This window comes from Lactuca virosa, chromosome 7 (genome assembly GCF_052849685.1).
Source record: "Lactuca virosa cultivar CGN04683 chromosome 7, Lactuca_virosa_CGN04683_v6, whole genome shotgun sequence".
Taxonomy (NCBI): Eukaryota; Viridiplantae; Streptophyta; class Magnoliopsida; order Asterales; family Asteraceae; genus Lactuca; species Lactuca virosa.
Window position 1 is genome coordinate 71362144 of NC_136432.1, and position 26603 is coordinate 71388746.

General features: G+C 36.6%; 1 protein-coding gene across 4 annotated transcripts; it reads left to right on the plus strand.

Annotated features, from left to right (window-relative positions):
• Positions 1-23491: 23491 nt before the first annotated feature.
• On the plus strand, positions 23492-26340 carry LOC145123260 (protein FIP1-like). Of its 4 annotated transcripts, none has more exons than XM_079058482.1 (13): positions 23492-23929; positions 24282-24373; positions 24449-24557; positions 24637-24686; positions 24756-24895; positions 24989-25044; positions 25152-25248; positions 25331-25415; positions 25510-25572; positions 25650-25709; positions 25801-25893; positions 25983-26045; positions 26142-26340. In XM_079058482.1, the coding sequence occupies exons 1-13, from the start codon at positions 23890-23892 to the stop codon at positions 26229-26231; spliced, it is 1038 nt and encodes a 345-aa protein (XP_078914608.1). In that variant the 5' UTR covers positions 23492-23889; the 3' UTR covers positions 26232-26340. The 4 variants fall into 4 exon arrangements, with proteins under 4 accessions (XP_078914608.1, XP_078914607.1, XP_078914609.1 ...); XM_079058481.1 differs by having other exon boundaries at positions 24453-24557; XM_079058483.1 differs by having other exon boundaries at positions 24282-24343.
• The last annotated feature ends 263 nt before the right edge of the window (positions 26341-26603 follow it).

The following is a 26603-nucleotide window of genomic DNA, read 5'->3' on the forward strand; positions in this document are numbered from 1 at the left end:
GCTTAAAGTCACAAGTGTCACTCCTCTAATGGCTTACAAACACCAAGGAAGCAAGAGGATGATATTGAAGAGAGGAAGAGGCACAATTTTGGCTATAGAACTCTCTAGGGTTTCAAGTGGCCGGAAATTGGATGCATTGGGGTCTTATTTATATTGGTGCTGCTAGGGTTTCAGCCTAAACCCTAATGGGCAGCTTAGGCCTTAAGCTATCCAAGGAAGCGTCTGGAATATGGCCATATGGCCGAAATTATGGATGGACACATCCTAATTTCGTCCATGCCTAGTCCAAGAGGCTCCTCAGCCCAATACTCCACTATCACACATTTGACAGTTTAAGTCCCTTTTATTAAATTATACCTTTTAGCCATAGAATCAATTTCTTAATTAATTTTTGTCTAATATTAATTTAATTATATGATTTCTCTTTTAATATATTATTCATATAATATATTAATAAACCATATTAACCTCTCTATTCATAAATCACCCTGACAAGTTGCTTTTGGTGAAGGCAACCCAAAAGGACCATGCACAACCGGGTTAAATACTTACCAAATATATTTACGAGCTTAGACACTAATCCAACACAAGTGTCCTAACATACTTGTGATATAACAACACCTCTATCCTATCATGCAAAAGGCATACAATGGGATACGTGGCATAGTGAGAAACTTACCTAAATCGTATAATCGAAGAAGCACAATCGCATTCTAACTCCTTACACTGCTCAATCCCGCAAACCGACTAATTATCAAAAGAGATAAATCCTCAATCAACAACCTTAATCTTCCAATTTTGACCCCAAGTCAAAATGTTCAAAAGTCAACGTCTAAAGGTCCACAAAGTCAACGGTCAATTTAGCCAAAGTCAATGTCACGCTGTGATACTCTATGCGTCACGTTGTGAGAGAGAAAGGACAATATAATTCCGATTTTGAGCACTACCACATCATAACAAACTCTAAGTCACTTCGTAGCTTCTGGAAGAATGCCAAAATGTAACACCATGTTCCAGATTGTTCTGTGATGCAGGATCGTGTACCACAATTCAGTTATATGTAGGCTTTGGGACTTTTAAGGAAGTAAGGTTTGGGCTTTATTGAAAGATGTTATTGTTGGTAATGGAGCAAGGCCTATGAATCGTGTATTTGGAACAGAGGAGGGACTAGGGAAAGTTATGTGTCAGGCCGCTTGCTAGGGTTAAGGTTTTAAGTTGGACATGTAATGAGCCAAAAGTATCGATATAGGAGTGTAGCGGTCTTCAAGACCTTTCTATGATATAAATAATGCCGAATTCGGAGCTAAAACAAAGAAGTTATGATTGTTCGAAGTTGGAAAGGATTTTGGCGAAAACTGAGCTCACGACGTGAGCAGTTGGAGCTCACGACGTGAGAATCGATTAAACGAAAATGTTGATTTAAACTATGCTCACGATGTGAGCATTAGGAACTCACGACATGAGAACTGTGCAGCTCAAGCCCACGAGTTTTTTGGGTTTTCAACATATATAAGGGTTGGTTCCATGTTTTTAGGGCATTTTATGAGCCTCCATCGTATCTAGATCATCTTGAGAGAAACCCTAGCTTCCCTTTCACCATTTTGAGCTTACCTTCTCCTCTTCCATCCATTTATGAAGATTTTGGTGCTTTGAAGAAGAAGAAGAATAAGAGATTATTGGTGCTTAGATCCAGGAAGCAAGTTCCCTCACCACCTTAAAGATCATACCTTGGACCATGGTAAGTCCTCAAGTTCCAACCTTTATGTGTTATTCTCCTAGATCTATAATTTTATGCCTTTTTCTTCATGTTGGAGGTGGTTTGTGTGGTTGAATTCCATAAAGTTGGCAAATTTATGGATCCATGAGGTCCCTTTGAGGTTTAGTGTGCTATATCTATAGTTTGGTTGAGTTTTGGTCCCACGCATGAGATTTGGATGTCATTTTCACCATTTTGACCTAATCAAGTTCAAGACATGCATTGGACATGCATGTCCATAAAGCAAAGATTTTTATGTTGTTTTTGGTGTATAAAAGCCTCCCGGAAAGTTGGAATGGACGAATTAATGGATTAAGGACTCAAGACATGAGGATTTAGCATCAGACGAGGCTCACGACGTGACACAGGGAGTGTCACAATGTGAGAGTGGTTTTTACACGATTGTTTCGACTGAATGAGCTCACAACGTAACCAAGGAAGGTTCACGTCGTGAGGTCGGCTGAGTGGGTCATCCGGGACCGAGTTGACTGAGTTGAAGCGAGTTGATTTGGAATCTGGCCGAGTGCGTTCTCACGACGTAACCAAGGACTGGTCACAACGTGAGTGTAAACTGATAGAAATGTTGACTGTTGACTTTGACTTTGACCGTTGGCTTTGAGTGTTGACCTTTAGTGGATTTGACTTTTGGTCAAATTGGTAGTTTTAGAAGGTGGAATAAGGGTTTACCCTGTATGGTTTGTTAGGAGGTGTATTGCACCCGTTCATTGGCTGTGTGAGCTATTAGCTGTGGATTTTGTTGGCGAGGTGAGTTTCCTCAATGTGTTTAGCAGGTCAAAGGCACCAATTCCTGCCCACGGGTTGTTATGTTTAGGATGCTAGTTGTCTGCATGACTCTTGCATGTGTTATGTGCTCATATGATTACCGGGCGGGGCCTGAGGATTGCATCGTATGCTATTTATCTTTGTGATTTTTATGCATGTGTTTAAATATTATATGATACCAGGCGGGGGCTGATGACTGACATATTTGTTTACCGAGCGGGGCTCGATGCCGGGTGAGGCCCAATGTCGGTCGGGGCTCGATGATGGATGGGGCCATTATATGTTTGATATGTATGGAATATGGTATATTGGGGAACTCACTAAGCTTTATGCTTACAATTTTCAGTTTATGTTTTAGGTACTTCTGGTCCGAATGGGAAGACCCGGGATGATTGCAATGCACACACCACATCGCTCTGTATTTTATATTACTTTAATGTATTTGGATATTATTGATACACTTTGATTCACTATGGGTTTGATGATGTTGTTTTAGATAATGGTTTTATTAATTTAAAATCGAAATTTTTGGACTTAAATTTTGGGACGCTACACAAAATCTCCATTAAGTTCTTAAATCCTTCAGATCAAGGCTCATAACCTCATATCTAGTTCTTTTTTACAAACTTAGTGGATAAACTCTCAAACTTTATCCATTAGGACTCTATCCCAAAGCTAGATCTATAACCATAGCTCATTAATAACATAAAACCTTTCCAAAACATGCATGGCTTCAAGAACAAGATCAAGATGCAAACTTTCCTAGTCTAACAAGATTGTGAGGTGATAATATAAGCTCAAGAAGTGTCGGAGTCCACTCAACTTTAAAGCACAAGCTCACAATGTCCAAAAGGAACAAATACTATCAAACTATAAAATCTAGCATACCAAAGATCAAGATAGAATATTTTTACTCACAATGGTACAGAAATGAAGCCCCTTTGCTAGATCTACACTTGAGCTCTTCACCAAACACTTTGCAAGAATCTTGGTCTTCAAGCTCCACACCAAAATATGAGAAATGAGTCTTCAAATAGGCAAGAACACTAGGAACACTCAAAGGGGCTAGGGTTTTCGAAATGAAGAGGTTGGATGTTGAAAATGATGCCCTAACTTGAAGTTAAGGTGCTTAAATATGGAGAAACCCCTAAAAGTAATGGGTTGGGCTGTAGTTGTTGTCACGTCGTGACCTTCCTTTCGTTACGTCATGACATACATCCCGAATACACGTTCTTCATCTGGGATGCCACGTCGTGGCATATGGTTTTCCTCAAAAACCAAGCCTTTGAATCCTTTATACCATCCACTGACCCACTATGGGAAACGTGTGTTACAACTTTCCCCCACTTACATTAGATTCATCCTCGAAATCAGTCCTTACCAATATCTCCATACACACCCTCCGAACTGATGGGTTTTATATGTTACAAAAATCTTATTTTGGCGGAAAAACATAAACCCTAAGTTCACAACACCCTAAAAGGATATGTGTTATCACTATGATTTGCAAAAAACTATTGAATATCAAGAACTCTAAAAGTATGTTGCTATTTTCGAAATTAACAAAGGGTTGTTAGAAAATTACATACCTTTGGTTTATTGTTGCAAATAAACAAAAACTCCTTCTTGATTGATCTTCAGAAAGCAAGCACCAAAAGTCTCGTGCCTCTAATGGCTCACTCCCAAACCCCGGCAAATTGGAGGCTAAAGAGGAAAGAGGAGGAGGAAGGAGATTTTCGGTTCTAAATATTGTAAAAGGGATGGCTGAAAATCATAACCCTTATGCGGGTTTATATAGGTGATTAGGGATGCTATGGATAAGGAAGTTTCCTTGGATAAGCCTTGTCCCATTTTCTTGCTCCCTAAGGATTCCTAGGCTTCCTTAATGCCCAAGATAATCCATAAAGACCATCTAGAAACCGTCAACCCTCAGGTTCTAGAATTGGTCAATGTTCAACTTTTGAACCTTGTCACCTTTAGTCCTTCCACTTTAATTATCCCAATTAATCCGAAAATTAATTCCAATTAATTTATGATTAATTATTAATTAAATAATACTATTTAAAAATAATATATTATTTTCATAAAATACACTATTAAATTATTTATTTTTATTTCTAATTAATTTATTAATCATATAATAAATTAATAAATTAATCATATAATAAATTAATAAATCAGTCTCTCCCTCTAGATCGCTTTCAGTTTATTACCAGGTTTGAGGGCAACCCAAAGGAACTTTGCTAATAATTTAAGATTATAGTAAGTTAGTTATTGGCTTAGACACCTAATCCAACAGAACCCCTTGTGGGTTCTTGTAAGTCTACTTCATTCCATAAGCCCGAGCCACTCCGAGTGACAGAATCCGCAAACACCAACAGAAGGATTCCCGAAACCAAGTGCATAACAAAACTCGAGCGAAATCTTCTAAAAGGTCGAATTAGTGACCGCATCAACACTAGGACAATGCTCAAAATAGACACTTCCTTTCAATCCCAAAAGCCAATACAATCCTTAGTGAGAAATATGCGACTTGGTGAAGAGACAACACTAACGCCTCACAACTAAATCACATCAAAAAGAACTAACTTCCTTAACCATGATTTGAGGACTTCGAAACCAATGTTTAACTTCCAGACAGACAGTGCTACACGAATCTCAACCATGTTGACCAAGATTCGCAGATGTGATCCGACGATGATACCACAACCCGAACATTGCATCTAACCAACCCTTGAGGATAACTAACTCTTTGTCACAACTAGCATTCTAGGGTTAGGTTTCCTATCCATGTGCAAGATAGTTCCTTGGTGTAACTATGTAACACTATATGTAGTAAAAGTTAATTTCAATTCAATACAAATTTATGCATCCAAAATTTGTGTTTCTAGTCAAAACTTCCTCGTGTGAACCCCAAAATATAACCCAATAAGCTATATTCACTCAACTTTGGGCCTTAACCCAAACTCTCTCGGTCCAAACCCCTTAATGGGCCAAAACTCTCCTATTGGGCTTAATGGGCCGATAACCTCTCACCTCGTTTCCTTTGGGCCGAAAACCCTCTTTTGGGCCATAATTGGGCCAAAATCTCTATCTAATACCATATTGAGCCATAAGACCCTTATTGGGCCATGAAGAATTATTTCAAGCATCATTGGGCCGCAAACCCGTAAATGGGACTTCATGGGCCGAAAGTCCTTATTGGGCCAATGAGTTCTCGGCTACACTTCAAATCCAAACCCAAAATTTCTTTCTTTCCCCCCTCTCCATAAACGATCGGCCCAAATAAAAAAAAAGAAATCAAATGCAAGGGGTTTGACTTTTGGGTGACACCTCACTTTTGCATGGAAGGTATCCATGCATGAGTCCACCATGTATCTAAGAGTTTCCTAACATACTTCAAGGAACTAACCTCTCTCCTCCCTTATCCCCCCTCTGACGGGTTCTAGGTACAACAAATAAACTAGAAAACAATTCCTAAGTTCACATGCAACCTACTTTGGATCTATGTTTTAACTATTGAACATACAACTTTGAATTGCAAAACAAGAACCCTAGAGGAGAGAGGCTAATTTCGAAATTAACAAACTAGGGTTTAGGGTTTACATACCTTTCAATTGTTATAGCAAACAATTAATATTCCCTTGATCTTGTTCTTGATCTTCTTGGAAGCTTAGCACCACAAATGTAATGCCTCTAATGGAATCACACCCAATGACTAGCAAGAAGGAAAGTAGAAGAAGAGAGAGGGGAGGGAGTATGCAATTTCGGCCAAGGTATTCTTCCAAAGAATGTGTCCCCAAAATGTGAGCCAGGAGGCTCCTTAAATAGTTGAGGGAACTAGGGTTTAGGGAAAACCCTAGTTATCCTTTGCTTAGGGCCTAAGCAAGACCCAAGGCCTTATCTTGGACCCCCTTGGACGAATTCTCTAGGATTTCCCCTAGGGTTTTCGTCCACCCCCTTCCAAGGGAGTTCTGGATCCTTCCATTCAACTATCAGTTAATTGCAAACTAGTCCCTGCACTTTATAATTAATTCTTTTAACCCCAAAATCAATTCTGATTAATTTCTGGCTAACAATTAATTAAACATAATGATTTCTAATTAATATATTAATCCATTAACATATTAATAAATCATTTATATATATATATTAATTTATTAATCTTATAAATTAATATCTCTCCTTTCATAATTTCCTTGTCCAGTTGCTAGGTTGAGGGCAACCCAAAAGGACTGTGCTGCTATCAATTCAAGTACATACCAATTATAGTTATGGGCTTAGACACCTAATCCAACAGTCTCCCACTTGGATAAGTCTGTAACTATAATTGCTAGTATGCCTTCTAAATTTGACCAGCAAATTGTAGCTTCCAAAAAACTACTGCCGAACTCTGACCCAGTCAGTTATGTGTCCTAAGATAAGTGATCATATAACCCTTCGTTCTGCTTGATATCCCCAGACAAAAGACATGGAATGTAATCAATCTCTTTGTCCAGAATCTATGTTTCCCGATTCCTGATTTGTGATGATGAAGGACTTCTAATCGAACACATCAATTTAGTCCTGGCTGGGCCCAGCACATAAGTCAACACCAAATCATCGAGGGGCCCACAGATATCGCTTTTCCTGTTAGGGCAAAAGGAACGAATAAACGTTGACTCATATGCTTGTATCTTTTACTCATCAAATTATGCATGACAATACGTTTTATAACACCAAGTTACTGATGCATTTTCGTATCACCAATGCATGACCGACTTGTAAATTGCAACTCATATATCTTCGTTTCAAGATTATAAGATATTATCGTCTCAGTATTACTCGTGATGAATTCCATGAAGTGATACTCTGAGCGAGGGTTTATCCAGTACTCAAATCTCAATTTCTGAGTACTCATGAACGTTGCAGCAATTCTATTGCCATGTCTATCCTTAGACAATCTGCAATCCAATTCATGACAGACTTAATTCACTACTTACTTCCAAGAGTACGAGCGACTGTGGAGTTTGAATAATCTCATTATTCAGGAAGTAAAACATGCAAAAATAAAACACAATAATAAACAATTGACAAAAGGTAGTAGCCAAACTTATAAATAATACTTTATTATTTAATCACCAAAAGTCAATTACATTTACTTTGTTACAATTTTCAAAAACTAATCTAACTACTAAAACTAATATCATCTTTCAGTCCTATGCTCCGAGCATGCTGAATATGCTTAGCCCTACTCAGACCCTTTGTGAGTGGATCTGCTGGGTTATCTTCAGATGACACCCTCTTTACTATAAGATGGCCTTCTTCTACTCTATGTCTGATGAAATGGTACTTTCTGTCGATATGTCTGGTCTTACCATGATCTCTCGGTTCCTTTGTCAAGGCAACCGCTCCTTCATTATCGCAGAACAGTGCATAGGCTCCTGGATGGTTGGAACAACTCTGAGATCACCTATGAAGTTCCTCAACCAAGCTGCTTCTTTCGACGCTTCACTCGCTGCTATGTACTCTGATTCACAAGTAGAATCAGCCACCGTATCTTGCTTGGAACTTTTCCAAGTAACTGCTCCTCCATTCAGTAAAAATACCCAACCTGATTGAGAACGGAAGTTATCTCTATCCGTCTGAAAGCTGGCATCACTGTAACCATCTACTCTCAAAGTATCACTGCCACCAAGCACAAGAACCCAGTCCTTTGTCCTTCGCAAATACTTGAGTATATTCTTAACTGCTATCCAATGAGCTCTACCTGGGTTTCCCTGATAGCGACTCACCATGCTCAAAGCAAATGCCACATCAGGGCGAGTACATGTCACAGCGTACATGATCGATCCGACAGCGGAAGCATAAGGTACACGACTCATGTCATCTATTTCAACATCTGTACTCGGGCATTGAGTCTTACTCAATTTGGTATTGCTCTGGATAGGTAGCTCTCCCTTCTTGGAATTTTCCATACTAAACCTCTTTAGTACCTTATCCAAGTATGTGCTCTGACTAAGTCCAATTAGTCTCTTCTTTCTATCTCTCAATATTCTAATCCCAAGAATATAGGCAGCTTCTCCAAGGTCTTTCATGGCAAAACACTTTCCAAGCCAAGACTTAACTTCTTTCAAGGTTGGAACGTCGTTACCAATGAGTAATATGTCATCGACATACAACACCAGAAAAGTTACTATACTCCCACTAGCCTTGATATACACACAGAACTCATCTTCACTTCTAGAGAAACCAAACTCTTTGACTTTCTCATGGAAGCAAAGATTCCAACTGCGAGATGCTTGTTTCAATCCATAAATGGATTTCTCAAGCTTGCACACTCTATTGGGGAACTTTGCATCAACAAAACCCTCTGGCTGACTCATGTAAACATCTTCAGCCAACTTCCCATTAAGGAAAGCAGTTTTGACATCCATCTGCCAGATTTCATAATCATGAAAGGCAGCTATGGCGAGCAATATCCTAATAGATTTAATCTTAGCTACTGGTGAGAAGGTCTCATCATAGTCAACCCCTGGGGTTTGAGTGAAACCTTTTGCAACCAGTCGAGCCTTGAATGTATGCACATTCCCATCCATGTCTGTCTTCTTCTTGAAGATCCATTTGCACCCAACTGTCTTGCGACCTGGTGCACTATCAACCAAATTCCAAACTTGGTTGTCATACATGGACTTAATCTCGCTGTCCATTGCCTCTTTCCACTTGGAAGCCTCTGGGCCTGCCATTGCTTCCTTATAAGTGACTGGTTCATCTAAGTTTACCAGTGTTCTGTCACTTATGAATGTGTCACCATCTGAAGTAATATGAAAACCATACAACTCAGGTGGCACACTCACCCTAGTGGATCTTCTAAGGGGTAATGAGTTATCAATTGGTTCAACAGGAACTGTTTCCTCTGGTTGAGTGCTAGTGTCATCTAAGGTTCCTTCATTGGCTGACTCTTGAATTTCTTCAAGGTCAATAGTGCTCCCACTGTCCTCTTTGAATATGAGCTCTCTTTCAAGAAAGACTCCTCTTCGTGCTACAAAGACCACGTTCTCACTAGGCTTGTAGAACAAATATCCAAAAGACTGCTTTGGGTAACCAATGAAAACACATTTCTCACTTCTAGCTGCTAGCTTGTCGTGAGTCTCTCGTCTTACGAAAGCTTCACAACCCCATACTTTAATATGTGCTAACGAGGGAACTTTCCCTGTCCACATTTCGTGAGGTGTTTTGGCAACCTTCTTTGTAGGGACAAGATTGAGGATGTGGGCGGCTGTCTCTAAGGCATACCCCCCAGAAGTGAATAGGAAGCGAAGCCCGACTCATCATAGAACGAACCATGTCTAACAAGGTTCGATTGCGCCTCTCAGCTACACCATTTAACTGTGGTGTCCTAGGAGGAGTCAATTGTGAGACTATCCCACATTCTTTCAGATAGTCGTTAAACTCGATACTAAGATACTCCCCGCCTCTATCGGATCTAAGTATCTTTATCTTTCTGCCCAATTGATTTTCGACTTCATGCTTAAACTCTTTGAACTTTTCAAAAGTTTCTGACTTATGCTTGATCAAGTAGATATATCCATATCTGCTATAATCGTCAGTGAAAGTCACATAGAATCGATTAGCATCTCTTGTAGTTGATCTGAAGGGCCCACACACATCTGTGTGTATGAGATCCAACAGACCTTCACCTCTTTCACAAGACCCTGTGAATGGTGATTTTGTCATCTTTCCCAAAAGACAAGATTCACACATATCATCTGACTTTAGGTCAAATGATTCCAACACTCCATCCTTTTGGAGTTGGGCTATGCGTTTCTTGTTAATGTGTCCAAGACGACAATGCCACAAGCATGCCTTGTCTACACTATTAGACAAGTCAATATTTAGTACACTATTTCCTAGGCTATCAACACAAGTCACTGTTTCATACACACCATTACAAGGCAAAGCTTCAAACATAAAAACACCATTCTTATAAACAGAAATTGAACCATTCAAATCATTAAAAGAATATGTAAAACCTTGTCTGAACAATGCATGAAATGAAATAATGTTTCTCGTCATCTCAGACGAATAGCAACAATTAATTAAATTTAATCTAACATCATTACTAAGCAGAAGCTGATAAACTCCGATCTTGGTTACTGGTGAAGACTTTCTGTTTCCCATGATCAGGTTTATCCTTCCTCGCTCTATCTCCTCACTTTCCTTTAGACCCTGCAAATCAGAACAGATATGAAAACCACATCCTGTGTCAAGGACCCATGAACGAGAAGATAATGAGTTATTAGCAGAAATAGTGTAAATACCTGCCGAAGATGGCTTTACTTTGCCATCCTTGATATCTTGCAGATATTGTGGGCAAGATCTCTTCCAATGCCCCTTTTGGTTGCAGTAAAAGCAAACTGCCTCTTTTGGATCAGAAACATGGGGAGTGGAACCATTTGGCTTAGCCTTTGGGCCATTACTAGATGACCCAGCTTGAGCCTTGCTCTTCCAGTTTTGCTTGGGAGGACCTTTCCTCTTTTTCCCCTTTCCCTGTCCAATAGCCAAAACAGGGGTACTCGTAGGTGTGGAGGGTATACTTTTACCCTTCATCCCTTCCTCAGCTGTCTGCAACAAGTTGTGCAATTGGGCCAAGGTCTGCTCAGTATTGTTCAAATGGTAAGTTAGAATAAACTGACCATAACATTCAGGAAGTGAGTTCAAGACTATGTCAATGGCCAATTCCTCATCAAAGTGAATATTGAGCTTGACCAAACGCTCTATGTAGCGTTGCATTCTTTGCACATGTGACACAACCGACTCCCCATCTTTCATCTTGCAAGCCATGAGTGACTTGACTACTTCGAACTTTTCTTGACGAGCTCGCTTATGGTACTTTTCCATAAGGTCCTTGTTCATCTCAAAAGACCAGTAGTCCTCATAGTACCTCTGCAGTTCTGGGGACATAGTTGCCACCATGATGCATGCCACTTTGGTAGCATCATCGTAATGTTTCTTGTAGGCAGCAAGATCTTCAGGAGTAGCTTCAGACTCATCAAGCTCTTTGAGCTCCTTTTCAAGAACATATTCTTTGTTCTCAAAATGAAGAGCCATCTTGATGTTGCGCATCCAATCGTTATAGTTTGAGCCATCCATAACGACTTTGGAGCAGATATTGAGCAAAGAGAAGTTTTGGTTGGAGGAGGATGAAGCAGAAGTGTTTCCAGGAGCAGACATCTGAAAAGAAAGAAAGTTTTAGTTAGATTTCAAGATACCTCAATATAATAACCCAAAGATAAAATATCAAGGTTAGGATCCAACTATGAAGATTCACAACTTAGAAATGGGATGCCGAGATCCAAGTGTAAATTTCATAAAGGTAGGTGAATGACGATTCACCAATTCCACCATTAGACGAAACAAACGAAGTGAAATTCCTAATTCTTTTGAGATACATTGAAACTATTCAATGGCATGTTTTAATCTCAGATTATGCTCTTCTATTTGTGACTGGGATGCCGAGGATCACAAACAAGATGTGAATAACCATGCAAATGTGCTTGGTAACCTCATTGTCTTTATCATTAACTATTGATGTGCTGGTAAACCACACACGCTCCATCAAAATGACAATTATGAGATACCCATTACTACTCTTTATTAGTGCCTTTTAGTGTGCTGGTTATCCACACACGCTCCACTAACGACCAATAAAGCATAATGTGCAATTTCATGGATTAGCATACTTTTCACATTTTTCCTAAAGTAACTAGAGTTGGGATTTTGAAAATAATGTTCTAGTACTTTCTTTAATATCATTATACTTTTAATGAGAAGTAGTTGTCCTATCAAATCCGTTCTGCTAACGACCCTCCACTAATCAAGGAAGCAGTGGGTAAGAGTGGACACCCATTCAACTACCATTTTATAGGCAATTTCCTTATACCCCCCTTATAGATTAGCTTCGTGAATGAGGCATACTAGCGATTTGACTGACCATATTCTTATACATATATAATATTAAACTTTTAATTATAATATATATATAAGGTGTGTTTTAAAACATTTTAAAACTTCAAGGGTTTATAAATTTCGAAATTTAAGCTATTAAATTTAAATTTAAATAAACCAATTAACTAGATTTAATATTTATCTTTTAATTAACTATTAATCAAATTATTAAATCTTGTAAGGATTATCTAATTAAATTAATCCATTAATTTAATCCTAATCCTTATCCCTCTAAATTTCGAAAAATAGGGTAAGGATAATTATCCAATTAATCTAATTAAGTAACAATTATCCAAAACAAGAAACCCTAAACCTTCTAAGCAAATTTCGAAATTTACAAGGGAGGAGGCTAGGGTTTTCAAAACCCTAACCCTAATTTCGATTAGGGTTCTTTGGAGGCTAGGGTTTTCGAAAAAACCCTTTGATCCAAAACCCTAGAAATCAAAAAAAAATTGGCCTTTAGGGTTTAATAGCTATAAACCCTAATTTGCAATTCAACAATTGTAGCAATTCAATTTAAAACAACAATGGCTCTGATACCACTGATGGGTTCTAGGTACAACAAATAAACTAGAAAACAATTCCTAAGTTCACATGCAACCTACTTTGGATATATGTTTTAACTATTGAACATACAACTTTGAATTGCAAAACAAGAACCCTAGAGGAGAGAGGCTAATTTCGAAATTAACAAACTAGGGTTTAGGGTTTACATACCTTTCAATTGTTATAGCAAACAATTGATATTCCCTTGATCTTGATCTTGATCTTCTTGGAAGCTTAGCACCACAAATGTAATGCCTCTAATGGAATCACACCCAATGACTAGCAAGAAGGAAAGTAGAAGAAGAGAGAGGGGAGGGAGTATGCAATTTCGGCCAAGGTATTCTTCCAAAGAATGTGTCCCCAAAATGTGAGCCAGGAGGCTCCTTAAATAGTTGAGGGAACTAGGGTTTAGGGAAAACCCTAGTTATCCTTTGCTTAGGGCCTAAGCAAGACCCAAGGCCTTATCTTGGACCCCCTTGGACGAATTCTCTAGGATTTCCCCTAGGGTTTTCGTCCACCCCCTTCCAAGGGAGTTCTGGATCCTTCCATTCAACTATCAGTTAATTGCAAACTAGTCCCTGCACTTTATAATTAATTCTTTTAACCCCAAAATCAATTCTGATTAATTTCTGGCTAACAATTAATTAAACATAATGATTTCTAATTAATATATTAATCCATTAACATATTAATAAATCATTTATATATATATTAATTTATTAATCTTATAAATTAATATCTCTCCTTTCATAATTTCCTTGTCCAGTTGCTAGGTTGAGGGCAACCCAAAAGGACTGTGCTGTTATCAATTCAAGTACATACCAATTATAGTTATGGGCTTAGACACCTAATCCAACACCCTCATCGGCCGACCTTTCCCCATTTTCCCCTTCACTTTTTCATTTCAAAACACAAAATCCTCTCATCTCTCTCTCTCTCTCTCTAAGAACTCAAAGAAATTCCTTTGTTCTTCCCTAAAAATCGTGTGAGTGTTAGTGTGTGTTCAAGAGTTCCTCATCAAAGATCCTAACTTGATTAACTCCATCTTATGCTAAGATCTTTCCTCAAAACCACTTTATTTTCGTGTTTATGATCCTAGAACACCAAAACTCCACAAATCTCTTCAAAGAAGCTAGCTAAGTCCGAAAACTCACTCCATTCTTCCTCTTCAAAACCGAAAAAGCCCAAGGTGAGCTTCATACCCCCTTGTTTTCGAGTTTTTCTTTGTTTTGGTGGAGGATACAAGTCAAAGTCTTGTGTAATCATTGTATATTTGCTTGCATGTGTATGTTTTGCATGTTATGTGTGTTAAAATGTTGTGATATTATGCTAAAAGCTCCATAAATTCGAGATTTATCCAAGTCTTGAAGTTGTTGGAATAAGTTACCATATGTAACTTCTTATGTTTGGTTAAATATGTTAAGTATGTTTAAAAAATCACTATGAAACTAAAGAAAACTTAAAAAGGGACTTTATTTGACAATAAAGTGGGAAAATGTGTATTTTTGGTCATTTTTTACAATAAAAATAAACTTGGGCCATTTTTGACCATTTTATTAAAATGGGCCGAAAATGGGCCTTTTTAGTAAACGTGGATCATTTTTGAACATTTTGATAAACTTGGGCATTTATTGTATATTTTAGTATAAAAGAGCCGAAAAGGGACTTTTTAATAAACTTGTGCTATTTTTGAACATCTTAACAAAAGTGGGCCGAAAATGGGCTTTCCCATAAATTTGGGCCATTTTTGGAATACTTTTGTTAAAATGGGTTATTTCTGTCAACTTTAGTAAAAATGGGCCTTAAGTGAACATTTTAGTAAAAATGGGCCTTAAATGAACATTTTTGTTAAATGGGCCATTTTTGAACAACTCTAGTAAAAATGGGCATTGTATAATAATTCGGATAAATTGGACCATGAATAACAATGTGATATTTTGACACCTTCGGTAAAAAGATTATAATATATTTTTATCACCATTGGTTTGTAGTCAAAATATACTTTAGTAACATTATTTATAACGTTAAATAATGAAGCTCAATGTTAGCGTAAATTCCGTTAAGGCTCTTGTGAGACGCACCTTCACCGTACCCTTTTTAGTGTACACCGTAAGCCCTGTAGTTATAACCAGAGTCTCCTAAATATTATATTTATGTTTATTCACGTAAATAGAGACTATTGTGATGATTTGGTTCTTATATATCAATATAATTTAATTAACCATACAAATAATTAAAAATAACACCACGTTGAAAACTATATTTAAGTTTGTTCACAAATCACAAGGTATGAATCATATATTGTTAATATATGTATAACTTATCATATGGTTTAAAATAAGACAAAGCTGCAAATTTGGTCCTTGTGGTTTGCCAAAACCTTTGGATGGGGTCCAAAAAGTTTCCAGCTTGCACCGAAGGTCCAAAATCAAGGTTTTCATGGGTTTTTAGTCCATTCCGTCATTGTCCGTTTGTTTGGAGCTGTTAATGCCATCACGTGCCCTCCATGTGAGAGCATTTTGGTCATTTTAGGTCCTAGCCTCCGTTGCCGCCACTTTAATTAATAAGATTGCAGACTGTATTTCACTCCTTCGTCTTCTACTCATACCTCATTTAGCCAGATGCAAAAACCCTAACCATTGTCTGAGAATCGGCTTGTGTTCATGCTTTTGAAAATGTGGGGACTTAGAAATGTTGGAGAGAATGTTAACGTTCAAGAAGTTTATGGTAAGATTCAAACTTTGAAAAAACTTCGAAAAACTCTGTATTTGATGATCAAGCTCCAAACATTGAAAAACTCTAACAATCGTCTCTTTCTGTTTTGAAAATGGTTACCCCAACATATTCTCTATTGAACTTCATCATGGAGGGAGTTTCACAAAGTTTCCAAATATCAGGTATATTAATGGGCAAGTAAGGTACTTTGATGTTGTCGACATTGATGAATTTTCTGTTCATGAACTAGACTTGATGATGAGAGAATTAGGGTATGATGGTACTGAAATCATGTATTACCATTTCCGTTTGCCTAATGAAGGATTTGACTTTGGACTCCAAGCATTATGTAACGATGATGATGTGCGTAATCTCTCACGGTATGTTACCCATAACAAAATGATTAAAGTATACACAGAGCATGGTCAAACGAACTTGCTTACATATTTTATGTCCCCAACTGGTCCAAGAAGGGTTATAATAGAAGACATGGACAATCAGGATCCTCCTAGACCCTCGTCACCTGTAGTTGTTCATAAAGTGGTAACTCCAATCCAAATTGATGTTGGTGAGGGTGATTTAGGGTTAGCATTAACCTTATACAAATCAGCAACACCTGAATTTAGTAGGTCTAAAGGTTGGAAACATAGTAAAGGGGCATCGTCTTGTAGTAGAAAACTTAACTTGGAGTGGGAAGGTGGTAAAAAAACAATGGCAAGTGGTGAAGTTGATAAAGGTAAGGATGTTGAGCCAATGCATCTTGAATTTGTTGTAGTTGATGCAGAAAAAGAGTTAAACAAAGAGATTGATGTGAATGAAAAACTTGACATGAACAAATCCAATGGTGAGGGTGTAAAAGGATTTGCAGATGAGGGGTATAGAGTTGTCATGGATAATGATCCTCAAGGAGTCAATGAATTTTCAACTAACATCAACATAGATGATGAGTTAATGATAAACTTTCAACCTTTTGAAGGGTTTGAAGACCAAGATAATATTCCTTTCAATGATGAGTGGAGACAAGAGGAGCCTGATGACATTGAGTTTGAGAATCAAAACAGTGAAGATGAAGATAGTGACTTTATGATTGATGAGGACAACATAATTGAAGATGTTGAAGTTGACATGGAGGATTTCAATCTAAATATTGATACAGAAGCAGAGTTCGCTGGATGTCAAAGTTTGGGTGGTCAAAGAAATGAAGAAAGTGATGAAGAAGAGGATGTGGAGGTAATTGATAATGACGAGTGGGATTCACTAAGTGATGACTTAGGGGACAACAGGAAAAGAAGAGAAATGATCAAAGAGTTGGGGAAACAAACATTATGTTCTACTAGTGAGGTGCACTAGGTAGCTTTTCATATTGGGCAGAAATATAAAGCCAAGATAGAATTGAAAGATAAAGTCGACTTGCATGCTTTAGAGACAAGGAGGAATATCTCATTCACAAAAAAATGACAAGAGTAGATTAACAGCTGTTTGTGATGGAACTGTAGTTGTAAATGCAAGTGGGGTAGGTGGACCTACCTCTGGGAAAAAGGTAAAGGGTAAAGATGTAAACTCAGATAAAGTTAAATGCACATGGAAACTTCATGCATCTAGGTCAAGTGAACAGAATTATTGGTTTATTAAGACCTATAATCAGAAACACATCTGCCTCCAAACACGAAAAATCAGATATTGCACATCAACATTTCTTTCCAAACAAATTATGGATTAGATTGAAGCTAATCCTGGCCTGCCTGTTCGTGCTCTACAAGAGCAACTCCAATTAACATATGGGGTTAGTATTTCAGAAGAGAAAGCATTTAGGGCAAAAGCATTACCCACCAAAAATGTTGCAGGAGATTACGTAAAGCAATATGCAGCTTTGAGAGAGTATGTACTAGAGCTACAAAAGACAAACGAAGGTACAACTGTAAACATTAATGTGGTTTCTAAACCTGTGGTTTCATCCCCAACCAGGCAATTCAAAAGGATATATGTGTGTTTAGGCCCTTTAAAGAAAGGATTTAAGGCAGGGTTGAGAGAATTTTTAGGCTTAGATGGAGCCTTCATGAAGGGACCTTTCCCAGGTCAAATACTAAGTGCAGTTGGTGTTGATTCCAACAATGGAACCTACCCATTGGCATATGTTGTTGTTGAAAGTGAAAACACTTCAAGTTGGAAATGGTTTCTTCAGTGTCTTGCAGAAGATCTTGACTTGTATTCAAATTCCAACTTCACCTTTATCAATGATAGACAGAAGGTACTATAGTTACATATAATATTGCATACTAGGTTTCATTACAGACTAATGCTAATTACTTATTTTGTTTTGGTGAAAACATGGTCTTCTACCAGCCATACAACAATTGTTTCCTAATGCAGAACACATGTTCTGTATTAGACACATATACCAGAACATGAGGAAGTTATTTAAGACTACAGAGTACAAGGAGTATTTTTGGAGGTGTGCTACAGCCACCACCATACCAGAGTTTGAAGCTGTAATGGTAGAGCTAAGGAATTATGACATAGAAGCATATCAGTGGCTCTTGAAAATCCCTCCACATCATTGGGCTAGAAGTCATTTTTCAGGTATTTTCTCAATTTGTTGTCTTATTTCTTATTATAGTATAGATATACACTAACTGCTATTTTGTTAATGAACTACTAGGAAGGGCAATTTCAGACATGTTATTGAATAACCTTTGTGAAGTGTTCAATACAAACTTGTGAAAGGGAGAGACAAACCCATTATCAGTTGTTTGGAGTTTATCAGAGAGTACCTTATGAAGAGAGTATGCAATGTGATGAAGGTGTTAAACAAGTGTCAAGGTCCACTAACTCCAACTGGTACTAGGATTTTGGAAGCAAACACAACACTTGATAGTAAGTATCATGCACGATGGAATGGGGGACAAAAGTACCAGGTTAAAGGTCCATGGAATGATCAGCACGTGGTGAACATGGAGAAAAGGGAGTGTAGTTGTAGAAAGTGGGAGCTTACTGGAATTCCTTGCAAGCATGCAATTGCAAGCCTAAATGAAATGGCAGACAATAATGAAAAAGTGGGAGAATTATACAGCTATGTGCATAAGGTGTATTGGCTTGATACATGGAAAAAGATGTACTCCTTCAAGGTGGTTCCTATAAAAGTTAGAGCCATGTGGCCTAAGAGTGACTGCCCAACAACTCTTGTGCCTCCACCACACAACAAAGCTATTGGCAGGCCAAAAAAGAAAAGGAGGATTACATCAGAGGAAAGGATTGAAATCCAGCAACGTAAGAGGCAAGCAAACAGTCAAAGTCAAAATGATAATGAAACTCAATCACTGAGCAGGAAGTTTTTGACTGTGACATGTAGTAAGTGTAAGCAAAAGGGTCACAATGCCAGAACCTGCAAGGCCAAAGATGGGAATTGATGTTTAAGTACTTAGTTGGTACTTTGATGCCTTTTTTTGGTTCCATTTTGATAATGTACTTTGATGCCCTTTTACGGAACAATGTACTCCAATGTTTTGGTAATGTACTTTAATGCCCTTTGTTGGTAATAATTGTGTTTTGGCATTAATCTGTTATGGTGCCCTTTTGGTAATGTAGTTTGTTATTGGTTTATTTTGTATTGTCAAAGCATGAAGATGTTACGACAATGCACTTAATATATGCATGTAAAACCATTACAATTGCATATTCAAGCGTAGAGAAAAACCATTACACTTGCATATCATGTCAAGATAATACCTTTACAATTTCATATTCATAAAAATATAAAACCATTACACTTCCCATTGTCATAAAAGCATTACATATCCAATGATCCAAAAGACAACACTTACAACATACATAAACCACAATTAAACCTTCTAGCACCAAAAGACAACATTTTCAAGTGGTTATTACCAACAAAAAAGCCATAAACTCTAATTCCTAATTCCAAAACAGCACAAACAACAGAAACAAGACCCACGAGACAAGCAAGTACATCTTAAGCTGACCCACTTCAACCTCATACCTATTCATTGTTCTCAACAGTCCTGGTATGATAACATATGATCTTTGACACATAGGGGGATCGACCCACCCTAAAAATCCACATCTGGATCCCTACAAGAATACATTAAAGTAGAAGAGTTATTGCATAACTACCGAAATATCATAACCTAATATGAGTTTGCTTACCATTTTAGGGCATGCATAGAAACGACGACCAGGGTTTCGTGAGGTCCATGAGGTTCGCACAACAGCAACATTCCCACAGAAGCAGAGCACCATTTTTGAAGCTCGTAACAGTAGAAGTAGATGAGAGACGAAGAAGAAAACCTTTGTTGTTGCTTCTCTGTAAATCAAAATGAAGAAGAAGAAGGGGATTGTGTATGAGTATGTATATTGTCACACCCCCAGCCATCGGCGGAAACACCGGGTAGTGTAATGTTATTCTTCGTATCACAGTTATATAACATACATTGAACAGTACTAAAGAAAATACATACCTTTAGTGATAACTGAAAGTTACATAACTGCTTTTCTAGGACCTATTACATAATATCCGACTATGGCATACTTCTTAATGAACAGAAAGGTAATAGTAAAACTTCTTCTGTTCGAATACATACCAGCTTTTCAAGTTCCTGAAAACACATGCATTTTAAAATACGTCAACATAAAGTTGGTGAGTCCACAGGTTTTGACTCCATAAAATAATACATTTTCCACGTTCAAAAGTATAGTTTTGAAAGTATCATTTTGACTCTCCAACATTTAGTATATATATTAGGTATAATAGTTTACTTATCAATTAAGTGTTATACCTAAACACTCCTTAATCCTAAGGTATAAGTAGGGGGAAACTTATACTTAACATTAATACTTGTATACGACAAAGTATAATGTTTCTAACAATTTGCTACCATGAGCCTGTAACCGCTGCTATGACATAATACCTCTGATAGAACACACTCATGATTTACCATGAGAAACAAACACACTCATGATTTACCATGAGAAACAACACCGTACGCTTCATCGACGATGGAACAATAATAAATAAAAGGATAGTTCATCACTCGCTTTTGGTTAACTGTAGCTAACAGTCACAAGTGGGGTGGACAACCCGTATACTAATTATACACGACTTCCTCGCTCACACGGGATTAACGGTTACAGTTAAGAGGATTTATGCTAAGATCCCCAATCTTAGTTGATGAATACAATTACTCATGTAGACTTCGACGACTTCCTATAGCTCTAACAACAAAAGCATCTTCATGTCTAAAACCCTAAGTCACTAGACTATGCTTTTAAACATTACTCCTAACTTCATAACATTTAGGCAGTATAACAGCTATATCTTGAAGTAAAACCAGGTTTTATCTTGACCTAAAACCAATAATAACAACATATAATGTTCCTAGTTTTATCTTGACATAAAACTATCAATAACAATACTAAGTTTTATCTTAACATAAAACTAACAATAACAACATATAACATATCCAGTTTTATCTTGACATAAAACCAATAATAGCAACATACTTTATAACTTAACATATAGAACTTCCGAATATAACTTCGGAACTATATCGCACACAAAATATATATATATATATATATATATATATATATATATATATATATATATATATATATATATATATATATATATATATATATATATAGAATCCTAAGTATAACTCAAGATCTACATTAGTATACTACTATAACAATAACATGCTAACAACCTTACGATAGTTGTATACTTTCAGATACGAAATAACTATATCCTGGTTATTAGAACTATCTATGTTGATACTAATATACTATCATATAGATATAATAATTACGTATATATAATATTTAGCATGCTTTTTCCCCCGAAAACATTAAAAGTGGGGCCGTGAAACTCACCCTAGTAGCGTGATTTTATGTTATCTAAGCAAAAACGGTCAGCGTACGAGGTCGTCGGGGCTTGGGATGTAAGATAGCCTCAGCAAAGGAGAGAGGAGAAAGAAGTTTAGGTTTAAGAATGGCTGAGGTCGGACCTGCTATTTATAGTAGGGATTTTGGACCCCCACGTCGTGGGTTTTGGACCCCCACGTCGTGGCTTAAGATCTTATCCCTGTAGACTTGCCATTTGCGTCCCTAGCTTCGGAAGGTGTCATGTGACTCATCACGTCGTGGGATATATTTTCTCACGTCGTGAACTTGGATCTTATCCCCTCGCAGCCTCGTCACACACCTTCTAGATTCCGAGATGTGGATAACTGACTCCCCACGTCGTGGGCTCTGTGCCCACGTCGTGAGCTGAGTCAGATTAGGGTTTCCGACAACTTAATCTTCGGAAGGTCGTAACTTTCACATACGAACTCCGTTTTTGACGTTCTTTATATGCACGCATAGGTATTTACAAGTACTAAAACTCTCTTTTAGACTCTAATAGCTAATTCTAAGTCTATTTTAAATTCCTATTATTATAGAGATTTATAGTATTCGGTTTATCATAACTTCTTCATACGAAGTCAGATTCAAACATTCTCTATATTTTTGGATTCGTATGGGCGTATACTTTGAGTTGTATCATAAAGAAAGTTCATATTAATATATATATATATATATATATATATATATATATATATATATATATATATATATATATATATATATATTAAAGTTGTGGAAGAAAGGAATAGTAAACTTGGGATACTTTGTCCAGGTTTGGTCCCTTGATTTACATATCCGATCCCTGTACTTCTTTAATTAATTTATTCATGTCCTTTTGTTTGTGTTCCATTCAACTTCCCATTTTTTTGGCAGAATTGGTCCCTGTATTATTGTTGGGTTTGTGTTCCATTCAACTTCCCATTTTTTTGGCAGAATTGGTCCCTGTATTATTGTTGGAAGTTAGGAATACTAGATTTGGATGTTTTTTGGCAACTTTGGTCATTATTCTTTACCCATTTTGACACTTTTGGTCCTTGCAATCAATATTTTTACAGTTTGGCCACAAAACTTTAACGGTTTGACAACTTTGATCCCTTTTCTAAAAAGTTGCTAATTCCTATCTTTAGTCATTTTCACACTTCTGGTCCTTGCAGTCAAAACTTTTACATTTTTTTTTCCGGGGCAAAGCCCGGACTTTGCATCCTTGCACTTTCTATGTCTGTCATATTTATCAATTCGGAAACAACATTGAAAGTTTCTGGCCCCCGCGTAGCGGGGGTAACCTTTCTAGTTTGTATTAGAATTTATCATGAACTACATAGCACTCTTATCACATTACTAGGTTAACATAATCACATTACATGATTGGCATAATCACATGTGATTGTCTATTGACCTATTTTGACTAGTGTTACATATATAAAGGAGAAATATGATATTATTTAAAATAAGGACCTAAAATGACCAAAATGCCCTCACATGGAGGGCACGTGATGGCATTAACGGCTCCAAACAAACGGACAATTACGGAATGGACTAGAAACCCATGAAAACCTTGATTTTGAACCTTCGGTGCAAGCTGAAAACTTTTTGCACCCCATCCAAAGGTTTTGGCAAACCACAATGACCAAATTTGCAGTTTTGTCTTAAAATAATTACAATGTTTTAAATACTGTTAATACAAATATTATTATTTTAAAGTTAATAAAAAATACATAATTATTTTTAATAACATATATTTATGTTATATGCACTACAAGACATTAGCCTTTGCATATCACAAGACGTTCTAGGAATTGAAGAAGCAATGTTGATGGAGATAGTGGAGTGGTAACGCTTGAAATCCTGACTATCTAGAGGGTTTTCCATAGGGATCATAAGTTTGGACGATAAATGTTGTGTGATAGCTGAAACTGTGAAACCTCGTTACATAAACATAAATTTCCATAATTTCAGTGGCTAGGACAATAAGCCCCTACCAACCTCTTTTTAGACTAGGTTATCCTCATGCTTTGATTGTTGACATCAAAGGAAATAGCCATTTTGTTTCACTGTCGCCATCAATTTATTCTTCAACACAGTCGATCGCACAAAGGTGTTCCCGTAATCTGAAAGAAAGGTGTGTTAACTCTCAACACTATAGATCAGAAAACCCTACACGATCATGTCGTCGGATCGACATGCTGCCTCCAATTCTGCATCTCCCCAAGACAACAATCTGTAAGTTGTGTATTCTCCTTTTTTTTTTCAGTTTGATTGCTTATTCGACTAATCATTTGTGTTCAATTTGAAATCACATGAATTACTCTGTAATTTCATTTTTTTTTCTGTCTATGAGAGTATAAAACCAGAGCTTACAATCAAAATTCAACTTCACCAGTTCCAGTTTCAACCCATAGAATTGTTTCTTCCAAAACACAGTATTGTTTAGTCAACTGGAGTCCAAGATCTATAAAATTAGAGCTAATTTGATCAAATCCGAAGCTTATTTTTCCCCAAATTTCAACCCTAACGAGCTTGTTTGAACTTAATTGATTGACAATGACATTAACTTGTTCTTCATTCGCTATAGATTTCTTGATATATCCAACGAGGCTCCTTTATCTGGACAACGCAAACGCACAGGCATCATGGGTAGCATTTTTTACTGCTTACTTTTGGCAAGTATAGTATCTTCTTTCTTCAATAAAAGCACATCACCATCAATGGTAAAAGGTCTAATTTCTTTGATTCTTCTAGTCAGGTTATGCCGCTTTAGCTGTAGCAGCTCCATGGATCTTCAGATCCAAGCAAAAGCTGTTATCACAGTGGCTCTGCACATCCACCATTATTCTCTTAGTTGTCACAGGTTCTTACTGAATTCTATTTAAGCTGATCTTTGATAGTTTGATTGACATCAAGTATGATGATATCTATTTTCCTTTTAGGCATATTCCAACAATACATGGTTTATCAAGTCAAGAAAATCAGATTACAGGTAACAACTAGCTCACATACATTTTTTTCATACATAATCATAAGATTGATTTTGATTTTCATTGTGTAGGGTTACTATATATTTAGTCAAAAATTGAAGCATATTATTCGATTGCCATTTGCCAGTATGTCATATGGTACTTGTGCAATGCTACTGGTGATGGTTTGGGAACCCCATATAAGTATCCTTCCAATTTCCATGTTACTCAGGTAATTCATTACTAAAATCTGAAAAGTGAAACCCTAATTTTAAAATTTGGGAATTGGGACTTTCTTACTTAAATTTGTTATAATATATTTCAGGATTATCATGGTGGCTGAAGCTATCTTTGCTGGCTCTTTCATGAGTATCTATATCGGTTAGTTTATTGATTTATTCTACTCTCAACTCTCTTAAAGTACATGACATTATGACAATGACACTCTTGTTTTTGGTATTATTGATTAAATGTTAAATTAATTACAGGAAATGTTCACCAGTATAATTCATTGGATACCCAACCAGATGTTTTAAAATCTTTGTATTCTCCTCTACAACAATCAAGCTCCTTAGAAGGGTTGAGGTATGAGTTAAATATTTTCCATATTTATCTTTTTACATAAATGAGTTGTATAATTAATTACAAATATTATTATTTATAACAGCTATTATGATGGTGGTAGACTCTCTGATCAGCAAATGGCTTTGCTACAATATCAGCAAGAGAACCTTAATTTTTTGAGTGAAGAGGTAACTATAAATAAAAAAAATATAAAATGTTTTTTGCATTTAAAAAGTTGCTATATTCATTTATATATATTTTAATTTTTTTTATAACTTGTAGATTCTGAGGTTACAAGAATGTTTACTTAAATATGAAAGATCTAGTGATGGTGTGACACCTCAGGTAATATTTGCCAATTGCCATCTGTCATTTATTTATTTTTCTTGTTGTATTAAATTCCCATTGAATGTAATTTTCAGGTTGATCTTGCTTATTTATTAGCAGCTCGTGATCAGGAACTACGAACACTTTCATCCGAGGTGAATCTTGATATTTTGTTTTTTTTTTTTACTTTTGTGTTATGGAATATGAAATTTATATATGAAAAAGATAAATATTTTTTTTTTGTAGATGAATCAAATGCAATCTGAGTTAAAACTTGCACGATCTTTGATTGCTGAGAGAGACTCTGAGATCCAACGTGTACATATAACCAACAATCAGGTGAGTTTCTTGATTTTAAATATATAATTAATTTTTGTAAAGATATTAATGCTAATGATGTATTATGTATTATGTATGTATATGTATAGTATGTGGAGGAGAATGAAAGGCTACGTGGCATACTAGGAGAATGGAGTAGCAGAGCAGCTAAGGTAGTTTATTTTTGTTTTATTATTTTTAATATATATATTTTTTGTGTGAAAATTGACAATGATTTTGTTTATATATATTATAAAAAAAATATATAGCTTGAACGAGCATTGGAGGTTGAGAGGATGTCAAACATGGAATTACAAAAAAGGACATCAGCACCAAAAGGAAGGAGCTCCCCCTCCTAGAATACATTATACATGTATAATTTTGATTTAGCATGTAGTTTAACAAAAAAAACAAAAATTGTAACACATCTTTTAGGGTTATAATGAAATATATGTCCTTTGTACACCATTGATCACTAACATTCTAATTGCTTACGTAGTTACGTGACACATATTTTGTCCACCTTGGCATCTACATGGCGATCAATTGTAAACTCTCTCAATCTACAAAAGAACAACAATTTTGGAAAGCGTGGACTTTTTTTTTTTTTTTTTTTTCAAATTAACTTTGAAAAAAAAAAGAACCAAGTATAATTAAAATTTTCAAAGTATAGTTATTTAATGCTAAAGAACAAGTAGATGGTTAGTAACATTCTATAAAAAAAATTGAAA